This window comes from Macaca mulatta, chromosome 5 (genome assembly GCF_049350105.2).
Source record: "Macaca mulatta isolate MMU2019108-1 chromosome 5, T2T-MMU8v2.0, whole genome shotgun sequence".
Taxonomy (NCBI): Eukaryota; Metazoa; Chordata; class Mammalia; order Primates; family Cercopithecidae; genus Macaca; species Macaca mulatta.
Window position 1 is genome coordinate 55,886,938 of NC_133410.1, and position 16,836 is coordinate 55,903,773.

Genomic DNA, 16,836 nt, shown 5'->3' on the forward strand with positions numbered 1-16,836 from the left:
AACAAGAAGTGCTACCAAAGGCCTTTTGGGGAACAAGGAAATTCCAATATTAGACTGGAGCAGAGCTCAGTGCCAAATAAACTGGAGCTGAGCTCTGATGGTAATGATGGCAAGCTGGGGTTTCCCAATCTCCAACTAGATTAAACCTGCTTTGCTCCATTTCTTTTTTTTTTTTTTTTTTGAGATGGAGTCTCCCTCTGTCGCCCAGGCTGGAGTGCAGTGGCACGATCTCGGCTCACTGCAAGCTCCGCCTCCCGGGTTCACGCCATTCTCCTGCCTCAGCCTCCTGAGTAGCTGGGACTACAGGCACCCGCCACCACGCCTGGTTTATTTTTTGTATTTTTAGTAGAGACGGGGTTTCACCGTATTAGCCAGGATGGTCTTGATCTCCTGACCTCGTGATCCGCCTGCCTCGGCCTCCCAAAGTGCTGGGATTACAGGCGTGAGCCACCACGCCCGGCCACTTTGCTCCATTTCTAAAGCAAGTTTTCTTGTTTTTTTTGACCATAAAACTAGCTGAGAAGCCTCACATGGTGGCATACATTTGTAGTCCCATCTACCCAGAAGGCTAACGGAGGATTGAGCACAGGAGTTTGAGGCCAGAATGGGCAATATAGCACCCAGCTTTTTCTTTACCTTCTGGTCTGTTTTGTTTGAGACGGTCTCACTCTGTAACCTTGGTGATCCCAGGGATCACCTCAGCCTCCCAAGTAGCTGGACTACAGGTGCATGCCACCACACTCAACTAATTTTTTTGTATTTTTTTATAGAGACGGGGTTTCGCCATGTTGCCTAGGCTGTGTCACTCAGGTTTTTCTATATTTCTGATGACCTGCGTGGGCATAGCTCAATGAGTTTGGACTACTAGCTACTGGCTACAATGCAGAACTCCCCTTAAAAGTAAGATGGGAAGGCAAAGAGAAAGAATAATAGCTATTCAAATAATTCCAGTCACGAGGCAAGATGGTATAGGGATAAACAGCCTGGACTCAAGGAAAGTGCCAAGATTCAAATGCTTATTCTGCCTCATAGTAGCTGTGAGACCTTGGAAAACTTATTTAACTTCTCTGGGCTTTCATGCCTTCATCTATAAGATAGGGTAATCATTTTACCTCTCATATGGCTAACAATTAAAAGACAGAATATATAAAAATTGTTTAGAATAGCACCTGACACTTGGTAGGTCCTGTTTAAATTTTGCTATCAACTTATAAATTACTGTTACTCTTATAGTAAATGAACAAGAAAAAAATTACATATGTTGGATAGGCACTTTAGAGATTCTTTAGTATAAATAACTTGAATGTTTGTAACGACAATATATTTTAAAATACAGTCCTAGAAATGTGGCATATCTATATTAATGTCCTAAAAATGGCTTTGGAAACTGATTTCCAGCATCTTCTAAAAACAGGCAAACAATTTTAAAAACATTAGCAGAGAAAATTGGACATAAAGCAAATTACTCAATTCCACTAAAGTAGTATTGAACACCTACTATGTGCTCAGAATTATGCAATCTTGATTGGGGCACATACAAAATCTAAACCTTATTCTCAATAAGCTTAAAATATAATACATAAATACAGAAGTGTATACATAAAACAGATAAATAAGGCAAAGGACAAGTAAATGTGACAGCACATAACTCTGCAAGAAATTCTCAAGTACCATTAAAATTTATGTTTAACTTATAGAATTAAAAAAGTATCTATGTGTATGTTTAATGCCATTCTTAATGCTAGTGCCAAGAACAAGTCCAAATGATTGGTATTTTATAATATTAACAATTATTAAGGAATTACTTGAACAACAAAAAAAAGAGGGTTATTCGATAATTTTCATTGTAACTTACTCTTGCTATTTTGGTCTGCAGAAAATTCTCCCTTTCTTCATCTACCTTAATTTCATGTCCATTTTTGAAGAATTCAAGCATTTTGGGGATGTCACGGCCAATGGAATCTAGTTAGAAAAAATAAAATCCACAATTATCACTCCAAATAAGCAGTAAAAATTACTGAATAAAAGAAACACATATCTCATGTGAAGATACAGCAAACAAATAGTGACAGATAAACTTTAGTTCCAAAGAGCTCTGTTTCCCGGTGTTCATGCTCTTGTGTGATCTCCTCTCATTGCGTGTGAATGAAACTTGCAACTTACTTCAAACCAAGAGACAGAATAATCATATGTACATAATTATATTACATAAAGCTATAATGCCTGTCTTGGAAAAGACTCTCTTCCTTATTGGCTTTGAAGAAACAAGCTGCAATGCTGTGAGCTGCCATATGGAGAGGGCCACAGGGCAACAAGCTGAGAGCAGTCTCAAGCTAACAGCCAGTAAGAAACTGAAGCCCTGTGCCCAGTAGCCTATAGGAACTGAATTCTGCCAACTGTGTAAGTCTGGAAGCAAATCCATCGCCCATTGAGTCTAAGATGAAACCACCTCTCTGGCCAACACCTTGAGTGGAGCTCTGTGAGACCCTTAAGCAGAGAACCCCACTCAGCTACACATACATTCCTGACACATAGAAATGGTGAGATAATAAATGTGTGTTGTTCCAAGCAACTGTTTGTGGTAATATTGTTGCACCACTATGGATAACTAACACATAAGTATATGCAATAATAATATATAGCATACATTAAAAACACAGATGACATAATGAAATCAAATCTATAAAATAAACTATGGCAAAAGATAACAGCAGCCAGGCATGATGGCTCACGTCTGTAATCCCAGCACTTTGAGAGGCCGAGGCAGGCAGATTACCTGAGGTCAGGAGTTCAAGACCAGCCTGGCCAACAAGGTGAAATCCTGTTTCTACTAAAAATACAAAAACTAGCTGGATATGGTGGCGCACACCTGTAATCCCAGCTACTTGGGAGGCTGAGGCAGGAGAATTGCTTGAACTCAAGAGGCAGAGGTAGCAGTGAGCCGAGACTGTGCCACTGCACTCCAGCCTAGGCGGCAGAGTGAGACTCTGTCAAAAAATAATAATAACAGTACAGTCTTGAAATCTTTTAAGAACCTTCTACCTACCATAAAGAAGTGGAAAAAAAACCAACAACTAAAAAGCAGAAACATTTAGCAGTGGAAACAATATCATAATGAATGATACAGTGTAGAGGTAGCTCATTATTACGCAAATGGTTATAGAAACTGGCATGAGTTTCTATAGTCAGACATGGTGGCAGGTACCTGTAATCCCAGCTACTCAGGAAGCTGAGACAGGAGAATCACTTGAACCTGGGAGGCAGAGGTTGCAGTGAGCTGAGACTGAGCCACTGCACTCCAGCCTGGCAGCCTGGGCAACAGAGCAAGATTCTGTCTCAAAAAAAAGAAAAGAAAAGAAAAGAAAGAAACCAGCCTGAGAGGCCAGGCATGGTGGCTCATGCCTGTAATCCCAGCACTTTGGGAGGCTGAGGCGGGCAGATTACTTGAGGCTGGGAGTTCGAGACCAGTCTGGCCAACATGGCGAAATCTCATCTCTACTAAAAATACAAAAATTGGACGGGCGCGGTGGCTCAAGCCTGTAATCCTAGCACTTTGGGAGGCCGAGACGGGCGGATCACGAGGTCAGGAGACTGAGACCATCCTGGCTAACACGGTGAAACCCCTTCTCTACTAAAAAATACAAAAAAAAAAACAAGCCGGGCAAGGTGGCGGGCGCCTGTATTCCCAGCTACTCGGGAGGCTGAGGCAAGAGAATGGCGTAAACCCGGGAGGCGGAGCTTGCAGAGAGCTGAGATCGGCCACTGCACTCCAGCCTGGGCGCCAGAGCGAGACTCCGTCTCAAAAAAAAAAAAAAAAAAAAAAAGAATTTTCAAAGGATCATACAAGAGACTATAAAATAAACTATTACTCTCCTAAGATTTGGTCATTATCATTTTAACACAAATTTAATAAACAAAAATACAGTATATTCCACTATACCATAACTTAACTTGAAAATTTAATTCTATGCACAGAAACATGTGAATTATTTAAAGGGTAAGATATAGAATGAAGACTGTGCCACTGAAGAGACACCACTCCCACCATGCTCAAGCAAGTCTTCCATAGGTGAGTCAATGTGAGGAACTCATTACATAGAGAGCACGGCATACCCTCAGCATACATTACTCCTAGGATTATCTCAGTAGTTGTTCATTTGGCTCAGGAGCACTACAGCTATAAGTGAAAGCAACTACCCATGGGCAATTTACAGTCTAATTGGGAGATAATGGATACACAAATGAATAATTACTAAAAAATACGAAGTTTGTTCAGTATCACAGTCTGATGTAACAGTATGATAAAATTGTATACTAGCAAACAGTAAGATGCTAATGGTGGTACACAAAAAACAGATACCTGGTTAAACCATCTATATTTAAATTTCTTTACTTAAATATATTTTTTAAGTTTGTTTTCATAAGAACAGTGCCTTGTACATAATAAAAGCTCAAGAATTATTTAGTGACTGACCTAAATCTAAGCCCACAACACTGCCTGCCTTCCTGTCACTATGGGTGAACTGTCTATGCCCCTAACAAAGGCCATTCCTCTTCATTTCTATGCTCACCCCCCACTTGTACTCACCCATAAAAGGACACTGCTCCTCCCTTCTTTCCTCTACATTGTCGATTTTTCCCTGCTTCCCTAGACAATCTTCATTAGCTTACCAACTTGCTATAAAATCTTCCTTTTCAAAATAAAATAAACAAGTCTCCTATGTTGCCTTCCAGTTACCACCCAACATTCCTCTTAATGTAAGTTCTCAAAAAAAAAAGCCATCTCTATTGCCTCTCCTTCTATTTTCTCTTATACCTACTTCAGTAACCTTCACATTGGCAAATCCAGTAGTCATTTCTCAGTGTTCCTCTGACTTGACCTACTAGCAGCAGTTCACAGTGTAATCTGTCCTCTTCCTACAGTATCTTGACTTGTCTTCTGAAACACGATTCTCACTGGCTATTTCATCTCATTTTAAGGGCTGAACCACCCACCCTCACTTTCCTGCCTTCCAAAGGTTGAACTACCTGAGGGATCAGTCATGTTACTTCTCTTATCCTATCCATGCACACCTCCCTAACTGATCTCATACAGACATGTGGCTTTAAATACCATCTAACAACTGATAATTTCTAAATTTTTATCTCCAGCCACAATTTCCCTTATGATTTCCAACCACCAACTTGATATCTCTACCTAGATGCAGGCAAATTATTAGTAAGGAGTAAATAGGACAAATGTCTCCTGGAAGAATAAACAAATAAAGGACTTCATAATTTTGAGCCTGATATCGTATTGATGATGTAACGGTAATAAAGAGAGAAAGAACTGGACTCAAGAAGAAAAGAGAAATAGTTCTGCATTAAAACATACTGAAGTGAAGGTGTGATGGAATATCAAAAAATATATACATTTGTATAGTTAGAAAAAAGGAACCAGAAAAAAGGTGATAGATTGAAGATGATATAGATTTTAGTTTTTAAGGTAGTTCCATCCTAAAACATAAATAAAAATTCCTTCCTTTGACCTTATATATTCTTTCTTCTTTGTCTAATTTGCATTTCTCCAATGACCAAAATGTTTAGTATTATTTCATCTGTTTAATGGCCAATTACATATATTCTTTTTTTTTTTTTTTTTTTTTTTTTGAGATGGAGTCTCACCCTCTCGCCCAGGCTGGAGTACAGTGGTGCGATCTCAGTTCCCTGCAACCTCTGCCTCCTGGGTTCAGGCAATTCTCCTGCCTCAGCCTCCCAAGTAGCTAGGATTACAGGTGTGCGCCACTGCATCCGGCTAATTTTTGTATTTTTAGTAGAAACAGGGTTTCACCATGTTGGCCAGGCTGGTCTTGAACTCCTGACCTCAGGTGATCCGCCTGCCTCAGCCTCCCAAAGTGTTGGGATTACAGGCATGAGCCATTGTGCCTGGCCACATATGTTCTTTTCTACAATACCTACTCAATTCTTTTGCCCCTTTTTTAAAAAATTAGGTTGACAGTCTTACTGAGTTATGAGTTCTTTATATATTATGGATACAGGTTCTTGGTCAGAGCTATGTGTGGCAAATATTTTCCCCTCATCTATCACTTGCCTTTTCATTTTCTTAGGGGTACCTATCCATGAGCAAAAATTTTTAATTTTGATGAAGTCCAAATTAGCAATTTTTTCTTCTATAGCTCATGCTTTTTGTGTCCTAAGAAATATTTAATCCAACACCATGAAGATTTTCTCCTAGAAAATTTTCTTCTAGAATTTCATGACTTTATCTTTTACGTTTAGGTCTATGATTCATTTTGGGTTAATTTCTGTGTTTGATGTGAGGAAAGACTTATCCAGTTATTTCAGCAAAATTCATTGAAAAAATTATTCTTTTTCTACATAACCTTGACACCTTTGCTGAAAATCAGTTGACCATGTAAGTTTTGGTTCATTTCTGAACCTCAGTGTTTGAACTATATTCATTTATCCTTTATACCATACCACACTGTCTTGATTACTGTAGCTCTATGATAAATCTTACATCTCAAACTGTGTTCTTCCTTTTAAAAATCATTTTCTCTTTTAAATTTTTTTTTTTTTTTTTTTTTTTTTTTTGAGACAGAGTCTTACTCCATCACCCAGGCTAGAGTGCAGTGGTGCGATCCCGGCTCACTGCAACTGCCACCTCCTGGGTTCAAGTGATTCTCCTGCCTCAACCTCCCAAGTAGCTGGGATTATAAGCATGTGTCACCACATTCAGCTAATTTTTGTATTTTTAGTAGAGATGGGGTTTCACCATGTTGGCCATGCTGTTCTCAAACTCCCAACCTCAAGTGATTCACTTGCCTCAGCCTCCCATACTGCTGGGATTACAAGTGTGAACCAGCACACCCGGACAATTTTTTTTTTTTTTTTAAGACACAGTCTTGCTTTGTCACAGGATGGACTGCAGTGGCATGATCTCAGCTCACTGCAGCCTCAATCTCCTGGGCTTGAGTAGTCCTCTCACCTCGGCCTCCCAAGTAGCTGGGACTGCAGGCACATGCTACCACACCCAGTTGATTTTTTTTTTTTTTTTAAGTAGAGATTTGGTCTTGCTATTTTGCCCAGGGTGGTCTTGAATTCCCGAACTCATGAAATCCTCCTGCCTCGACCTCCCAAAGTGCTGGGATTACAGGTGTGAGTGTGCCACAGTGCCCAGCCTAAAATCATTTTTTCCATTCTAGGTTCGCTGTATTTCCATTTAAACATGAGAATGAGGTTTTGTTTTGTTTTGTTTTGTTTTTTAAGCTTTCTGGGAGTGTGGCTGGGATTACATTCAATCTGTAGAAAAAATAAGCTTATCTTAATAATATGCTTTCAAATCCACCACTATGGTATATCCCTCTATTAACCTGCAGCAACATTTACCAGTTTTCTATGAAAGGTCTTACACAGCTTCTGTTAAATTTCCTCTTAAATATTTTTATTTCTTTATGCTCATGTAAATGGAACTGTTTTAGAAATTTCAGTTTGATTGTAGGTTGGTTACATATAGAAATACCGTTGATTTTCATGCATGGACCTTCTATCCTATAACCTCGTTAAATTCACTAATTAGAATTCACTTACTAAAACAGCTTAGTATCATCTGGGAATAAAAAAAGATTTATTTTTTCCTTTCCCTTATGTATGCCCTTTATTTCACTGACCTCCAGTACAATGTTGAACATAAGCATTGACAGCAGAGATCTTTGCCTTGTTCCTGATCTTAGGTAGAAAGCATTCCTTCTCAATGATCTCACCATTAAGAATGTTGCTTTTTCATAGATGTGCTGTGTCAAGTTGGGGAATTTCACTTACATTTCTAGTATTCTGAGAGTTATTATTGCCAAAATGTTTTCTTTCTTTTTTTTTTTTTTAGAAAGCGGGTCTCATTATGTTGCCCTGGCTAGAGTGCAGTGGCTACGCACAGGTACAATCATAATGCACTGCTACCCTGAACTCCTAGCCACAAGGGATCCTCCCATCTCAGTCTCTCAAGTGGCTGGAATGACAGGCATATGCCACTGTGCCCAGCTAATTTAGCCTTTAAAACTATAAATTTCCTTTTAAATACTGCTTCAGCTGCATCCCACAAGTTCTGACATGTTGAGTTTTCAGTATCATTCAGTTTAAGACAGTCTTTGATTTCTTTTTTGATCAATGAGTTATTTAGTAGTGGGCTTTTTCATTTTAATGTATTTGGAGATTTTTCATGGTTACTGATTTCTAATTTAACTCAGTTGCAATCAGAACACATATGTATGTGACTTCAATTCTTTTACATTCATAAATTTAAGACTTAATATACTAAGACTTGCCTTATAACTCAGCAAATGGTCTACCATGGTGAATGTTCAACACCAAACAACATTTGCTGTTGTTGGGTGTTTTATAGATATCAGCTAGGCTAAGATGACTAAGAGTGTTGTTCAAATCTTTTACATCCTTACTAATTTTCTGTGTATATGTTCTATCAGTTACTGAGAAGAATATTAAAATCTCCAACTGTACTTGATTAGTCTATTTCTCCTTTCAATTCTGTTAGGTTTTGCTTCATGTATTTTGAAGCTTTATTTTAAGATGAGTCATTATTATTATAGAATATCCGTATTTTTCTCTAATAATAATCGTAGTCTTAAAAGTCTATTTTGTCTGATATTAATATACAATCCAACTCTCTAATGCTTACAGTTTTTATGGTATATCTTTATCCACCATTTTACTTTCAGCCTATTTGTGTGTTTGAAATCTCTGCCTTTTGGAGTGTATGGTCCATTTCCAATTATCATAACTATTTACATGGCTGAATTTAGGTATTTATTTTGATAAAAGTTTTCTATTTGTTTCATCTTATTTGTTCTTCTGTTCCTCCTTTACAGGTTTATTAAATAAAAAAAATTTGGCATATCATTTTTATTGCCCTATTTATAGTTTTAAGCTATATTTATTTGTGTGAGTACGTTTTACTTGCTCTAGGGAGTACAATGCATATTTACCACAACCTACTTCCTATTAATACTGTTAATGCTTCATGTTAATAGAAAATAAAGTTGCGCCAGCTTATCTACCTTCTTGACTCCTTCGCCTTGTAGTACTATTGTCATACCCAAACCTGCTTTACTTCCTGTGCATTCATATCTAAAATAGTATTTACTAGGCTACTCAAGACCAAAATTAGGAAATCATTCTAGATTCCTCCCCCTCCCTTACCCCCTACATTTAATCAGTAACTCCTGTTAATTCTAATTCTTAATATCCAACAACATCCTTCCTCATCTGTCTTCACTGCCACCACCAGACTCTTTCCTTCTTCATCTTTTACCCGGATGACTGCAATCAACTCCTCCCTGGTCTCTGTTCTTAAAGTTTCACCATCCTCATATGGCTACCCTGCCATTTATACAGTTCCCACAATACTCATTCTGATAAGCAAATCTTACATCATTCTTCTGACCTAAAGTTTTCAATGGCTCCTATTTGCAAAGAGGATAAAATCTAATCTCCATGGTATAGCACACAAAGCCCACTGTGACCTGGCCCACTGTCTATCACTGTTTAACCCCATTGACCACCAGTATCAGATAACATTTTATATATCAAATGATAGAAAGCTGCTTATGGCCAGGCGCGGTGGCTCAAGCCTGTAATCCCAGCACTTTGGGAGGCCGAGACGGGCGGATCACGAGGTCAGGAGATCGAGACCATCCTGGCCAACACGGTGAAACCCCGTCTCTACTAAAAATACAAAAAAAATTAGCCGGGCGAGGTGGCGGGCGCCTGTACTCCCAGCTACTCTGGAGGCTGAGGCAGGAGAATGGCGTGAACCCGGGAGGCGGGGCTTGCAGTGAGCTGAGATCCGGCCACTGCACTCCAGCCTGGGCAACAGAGCCAGACTCCGTCTCAAAAAAAAAAAAAAAAGCTGCTTATAATTTCCTGAACACAACTGGCTCTCTCATACTTTTGTATATGTAAAATGGCCATTTCCTCTGCCTGATTCATGTAAGGAAAGCAAATGCCTATTGATGCTTACCTTTCAACTGCAATCTTCTTTATATAATCTCATTCTACAAAGCAGTCCCTCATTCCTCTACATACTTCGTATATTTTCTACCAATAAACTTATTGCATTTTAGTGCAGCAGTTTGCTCTCATCTCTGTCCCCTCAGTGTTTACCTTCTTAAAGACAGAAAATGTCTTTTCACTTTATTTTTCAATCCTCAGTACTAAGTAGGCATGCCAATAATTATCTGCCTATTCAACAAATAAGTTATGAAGGTGATACATAAATACATGAAAAAGAATAGCTTCTCCTAAAGTAATTGTGGAGAATGAATAGTTATTTTAGGAATGATAGGGAGCTAATGATAATCATAATGGCCCACACATCGTATGTTATGTACCCAGCTTGTGTTTCATACATTATCACAAAAACAGTATGGGATGCATGTTATAATGAAACTCATTTTGTAGATGAATAAATAAAGGCACAAAATGTTAAAAAGTTTGCTCAAGGTCACAGTAAGTGACAAACTCAAGACAAAGAGAGATCTATGCTAACCGCTATTCTACTCTGCTTTTCAATACAGCCAAATGTTAAATCATCACTGCTATTTCTAGGGCTTTGCTATCCCTTACTGCTGTGTAACTGCCTTCCTCTTTCTCCACTTTCATTTTTCTCCGTGTTTTTAGGCTCTACTATCTTCATTTTCTTTCTTCCTTTCACTTTCTTTTCCTTTAATTCTCTATTCAATTTCCATAATGAACATAATCTATACTATACAATCAAGTATTTCTTCCTAATATACTTTCTCTTTTCTTTTTTTAAATCAAGGAAAACAAAGTTAAGAAATAGTTAGAAAAGAGCTGAGTTAGGATTGCATATGTTACCTCCTGAAAGAAGTTTCAAGAAACTGAGAAAACTAAGAACAGACCTTTGAATATGGCAAAAGATAAACCTGTGATAATTGAGAGAGCAATATTTTAGCTAAATTATGGAAGAAAAAGCTGTAAGGAATACTAATGCTTAGTAAGAAAATGAAGCCAATTTCTGAAGACCATTATTTGAAAAACTTAATATAAAACAACATAAAAAACTAAGATTGCAGCTAGAAAGGATAGTTGAATCAAATGAAGGTGCAGGGGTGAGGGGGGTTGTGATTTGCTTTTTGTTTGTTTAAAGAAATCTGAGCACAAGTGGCCAGGCACAGTGGCTCATGCCTGTAATCCCAGCACTTTAGGAGACCACAGCAGGCGGATCACTTGAGCTCATGAGTTCAAGACCAGCCTGGCCAACATGGCAAAATCTCGTCTCTACCAAAAATACAAAAAAAAAAAAAAAAAAAAAAATTAGCCAGGTGTGGCGGTACATGCCTATAGTCCCAGCTACTCTGGTGGCTGAGGCAGGAGAATCACTTGAACCCAGGAGGCAGAGGTTGCAGTGAGCCAAGATTGTGCCTCTGCACTCCAGCCTGGGTGACACAGTAAGACTCTGTCTCAAAAAAAAAAAAAAAAAAAAGAAAAGAAAAGAAAAAAAAAAATCTGAGCATAAGTAACTGTTAAAAGTTAAACCAGTTTCTCTACTGCAGAAAACAAAACTGTTAGTTCTATGACCACAAGAACTTTGTCTGTCTTGTTCACTGCTATCACACCCAAGGCTTGGCACCTAGTAGATACTACTATAAATACTATTATTCTAATAAAAAAAAATCTATAAATTGTATATAGTCCAAGCTGGGTGTGGTGGCTCACACATGTAATCCCAGTACTTTGGGAAGCTGAGGGAGGTGGATCATTTGAGGTCAGGAGTTCGAGACCAGCCTGGCCAACATGGTGAAACCCCATCTCTACTAAAAATACAAAAAAAATTACCTGGGCATGGTAGCGCACACCTGTAATCTCAGCTACTCGGGAGGCTGAGGCAGGAGAATTGTATGAACCCAGGAGGGGGAAGTTGCAGTGAGCCAAAATGCACCACTGTGCTCCAGCCTAGGTGACAGAGTGAAACTCTGTCTTTAAAAAAAAAAAAAACATTTTATACTGTATTTTTAAATTACAGTTTAATCCTATATCTTCTACCAACTGAATGAGTGCTGTATTAAACGTTCATTCATTCATTCAAATATTTGTAGAGTATGTACTATTTTCCAGGTACTATATTCTAGGCAATGGGAATGTAGCAATGGACAAAACAAAACCATCCTTGCTCTAATGAGAGGAACTGAACACACATCACACACACACACAAAGATGCTAAGAGTGATATACCCTAAAATGAATATAAAAACATAATAATGACATTTAGTGATAATAGGAAGTGGGAGTAATATTTTATATAGGATGGTCATGCAAGGTCTCTCTGTTTAGATGATGTTCAAATGAGAAAGTGAGCAAGGCAAGTAACCAAACAGTACTACTACAGACCCATGCAACAGTAAATCCAAAGACCTGAGGAGGGAGAGCACTAAGTGTATATGAGAAGATCAAGGAGGCCACCATGGCTGGAGTAAAGGAAGCAAAGGAAAGCATAACAGAACCAGCAGCAATAGATCCATAATTCATCCATAACAATTGTAACAGTACCTAATCATTAATGGAGTATTTCATACATGGATAATTTTTAAACTAATATGTGAAGGGGTAGAAATTTAGAAAAATATCGAATTCATTACCTTGCAAAAATTCTCTGTTTTGGTATTTTCCCTTATATAACCAAAACTTCTGATTGTTCCAATAATGCAAACAAAACCCTGAAGTACAAGGTATTATTCTACAAGTTAAAAATACTACACATTACAAGAACTTTAATATCCATGAGTCTCATGTATGATACAACACCAACTTCCTTACAGAAAGCAGTGTCCTGCTCAGAAGATGTGAATATCTTTTGGACAAGTCTGCTGAGATATCCTTTGGACAAGACATCGAATGGAGCACTAGTGTTCAATTCTAAGAGTTACAAGTTAAGAGGAATGCAAACAAGTGTAATTCTAATTTTCTAATCATGTCCCTTTCTCTCTTATCTGACAATAACTTAGTGCAGTATAAAAGAATTTAACTGCTCCCATATATGCCACAGTACCTATCACAGGTTAAGTCAAGACCTTTTTTTTTGGCTGGGCACAGTGGCACACGCTGTAATCCCAGCACTTTGGGAGGCCAAGCACTTTAGGAGGCTAAGGCAGGCAGATTACCTGAGGTCAGGAGTTCAGGACCAGCCTGGCCAACATGTCTCTACTAAAAATACAAAAATTAGCTGGGCATGGTGGCAAGTGCCTGTAATCGCAGCTACTTGGGAGGTTGAGGCAGAATCACTTGAACCCAGGAGGCAGAGGTTACAGTTAGCCAAGACTGCGCCCCTACACTCCAGCCTGGCCAACAGAGGGAAACTCTGTCTCAAAAAAAAAAAAAAAAAGATATTTTTCACACTAGTGTTTTTGGTTTCTAAATGCTAATTTATAAATAAGAATAGAAATAAAAAAGTTTCAATTAATAAAACATATCTATATTAGAGATGAAAGAATTACAGAGGGTTCTTATATTGGGGAGGAAGCCAGACGATAAGCAAAATAAAACCAAATTTCTTAGAAGGAATTTTAAAAAACAGGTTTTAATTTTTTTTGATAAAACAAAAAAGAAATATTGAGAAAACAAGTCTTAAAAAAATTTTATACTCTATTTTTTTAATGTGCGTTTGAAAAATAAAGAACTTGCCTACAGTTATGTAAGCAATTAAAATAAAATGAATAAAACTGCAGCATTAAGCAAGCTGCATGTACACACGCCCACTCCCATTAGTAAAACTGGAAATGGGAAACTAATGAGCTCAGCTGCAGGAGCTTGTTTTTTAATTTTCTCCACTTGCTCAAAATGTAATTTCTATTTTACACTGAAGACTTTTGTTGGATATAGGAGGAATCAAATGTTCTTAAACAAGAATCTGAATGAGCTTTGAAAATGCATAATAGAAGCTTCATTTGTTCTAATGCACATCTCATGTATTCTGTTTAACATTTTTGACAGGTTGATCATTAGTCTTCATGTTTAAAGAACACAAATGTTTTACCAGTGCCATTAAACAGATCATGTTGGGGTGAAAAGAAGGTGTCAGAGAAGGGAAAAGGTCCATCTCTTCTCTCAAGGTGCCTAAGCAAATGGGAGGGGAAAAACATACTTAGGTACTTGACCATGATATGTGAAGTTTTAATTCATTATGAAAGGAGAAATAAAGTAAAGCTCACTAATAGACATTTTATTAGGAAAGTTATTATTTGGAATAAAGAAATAAGTTATTTGAAAACTAAAAAAGGTTCCAAATATTGAGATGACTATGGGAAAAAAAAAACAAAAAACCCTCAAGGCTTAAAAAAAAAGAAGTTAAAAGGGTTATACAGAGAATGGATAAAGTAGCAAAGGTGACAAAATTAATGTCTCTTAAAAATCAGTTCATCATGCAAAGCAAGGAGCTAGATATCTAGAATACAAATATATTAGTATTCATTTTTGGTTTTGACTATATTTAGTACTGTTTGTTTTGCTCTGATTTGAGCTTGAATTTAATTAAACACAAAAAATTTATGAGAAATATTTTCATCAAATTCAACTGCAATTCTGGTTTAATTTTTAAAATATGTTCAGTTTTAGGTCTTACTTAAGAAAGAATATAAACTGGATTCCATGATAACAAATACTGCTGTAAGGGAAATCGCTAATAAAAAGTGCCAGACACCAGTTCAAAATCTAATAAATATTTATGACTTAATGCATGCTATCAAAAATAACCAAACAAAACTCTAACACAACAAAAGAACTAGAAAGTCCATTTGAATTTAATTTACAGGTCATGATCTAGAATTCAGACAAGTTGTTAGTGGCTAGGATATATAAACATTTTAGCAGGATTTTTTTAGCTCAACTAGAGTTAAAATTTGGAGACAAACCTACTAACACAATTTTAAAATATTTGTTCTGTTTACACTACAAATTTTTATTTGAAATAATAATATACCAGACATCCAGCACTAACTAAAACAAACTGTGTCAGCAAGTGAACTTGTTTTTCCTCTCAAATGCACTCCATTTCCATTAATGATGGCACTTATTAGGAGAGGTCTCTAGTCTTAAAAAACCTCAGTATCATTCGACTCTTCCTTTTCTCCCCCTCAACCTGTCCATTCCTAATTAATTGCTAAGTCCTAATATCCTTGACGTTTATACACTTCACTCCAGTCTTGTTATGAAGACCTTAGCTTCAACATTACACTTATTAGTCTCTTGCCATTGCACCCAAACTGGTTTCCCTGTCTCTCATTTCAATTATCTTAAAACCTCTTGCCAGATTAAAGCTCTAAAGAACAGATTATGTCACTCCCATCTCAAAAACTTCTAAGGTAGTCCTGCTGAATATAGAATGCAGATGTTCATGCTCATTAGCCCATCATTCAAAGTTCTTCTCAATACGGCATCAATCTACCTTTCCAACATCATATCCCATTATTCTCTTCTATGTCAATGTAAGGGCACCATTCCCCACAGTCAAAGAGAGCTAATTAATATTTCTTGTACCTGGCCTATGATTTCTGACTTAGTGTTTATGATTAATTCACTCCTTCTTCTTAAAATAATATTCTCCTCAATCAATTCATCCAATTACTGTTACTTTATGTTTAAATGTTACCTCTTTTATGATGCCTTCCCTGATTCCCCACCTACGTGTAAACTCCACCTCCACTGAACATCCCTAGCACTTTTTAAATTTATTATATAATACCTTACACTTTATAACATAGCTCCTTATTTAGTGATCTTAACTTTCTTATTCGATTTCTTAAGGAGAAAATATCCATAAGCAGAAAACTTCTTAAGAGAAATTACCTCGAGAGCCATGCATATGGTCAACATTCATACATACGTTTAACATTTTTAAATAAATGGACATACATATTATATTGATAAACAGGGATGAAAGCCAATAAAACAGTATGATGATAATATACTGAGTGGATAATACATTTCACTAATTGGGAGCTAGACTTTTATCTAAATTTTAAAAACTGGTATTATAAAGTAACTAGGTTTTCAAATCATATTAGATTACCAGTATTAATGCCAAAGCGGGAAAAAAAAAAAAATCAAACCCATAGGTTCTTGTAACTCAAACTCAAATACCAGGACATACTATTTATTCCACATATATATGAACAACTTTGTTTCCTAACTAAGCAAAGTTCACAAGAAAGTTGTCGACAGGATATTGAAATAATAGGAATTCTCTTACTTCGAGAAACCCTTGGAAATCTTTTACCCAGCTTCTTCCTTAATCGATTAAGTTCAGGCATTATTTCTGGAACAGCTACATAAAAGTCTACAACAATTTCATCATCCCAAATCTGAAAATAAAAAAAAAAGAAAGGTGACCTCAGATGAGATGAAAAGCTTTATCGTTCTGAAAAAGTACAACATAGTCATTTCCTTTATAATTCAGAAAACAGACATTAAGCACAATTATTTTCTTCAAACACAAGGATCATACAAATACACCTGCCAATTATAAAAACCATCAGAAGCAAAACATTTTCCTTTACTTTAAAAACAGTCACATCCATTAAAAAAAAAAAAATTAATGGTTTCTTCCTTTGGGTTGTGTTAGGCAAAAGTGTCACAAGTTAAAACACAGCAATGAATGTGTGCATGGCTCACAGAATCCCACAAAGTTAAATTCATATATTTATTAAAACTGAAGAAACCTACAAAAGCTGAAAATTTTGCAACAGATCACATGTAAAATTAATAACCACTAACTGCCAAACTCACTAGCAACCACTAGCTTCCTAAATT

General features: G+C 37.0%; 1 protein-coding gene across 1 annotated transcript in view; it reads right to left on the reverse strand.

Annotated features, from left to right (window-relative positions):
- Positions 1-16,836, reverse strand: part of MRPL1 (mitochondrial ribosomal protein L1) — a 92,927-nt gene that overhangs the window by 40,558 nt on the left and 35,533 nt on the right. The window contains exons 6-7 of the mRNA XM_015138465.2: positions 16,277-16,388; positions 1,856-1,962 (exon numbers count right to left, since the gene is read on the reverse strand). Coding sequence (XP_014993951.1) covers positions 1,856-1,962; positions 16,277-16,388 — 219 coding nt within the window. The remainder of the gene's footprint in view (positions 1-1,855; positions 1,963-16,276; positions 16,389-16,836) is intronic.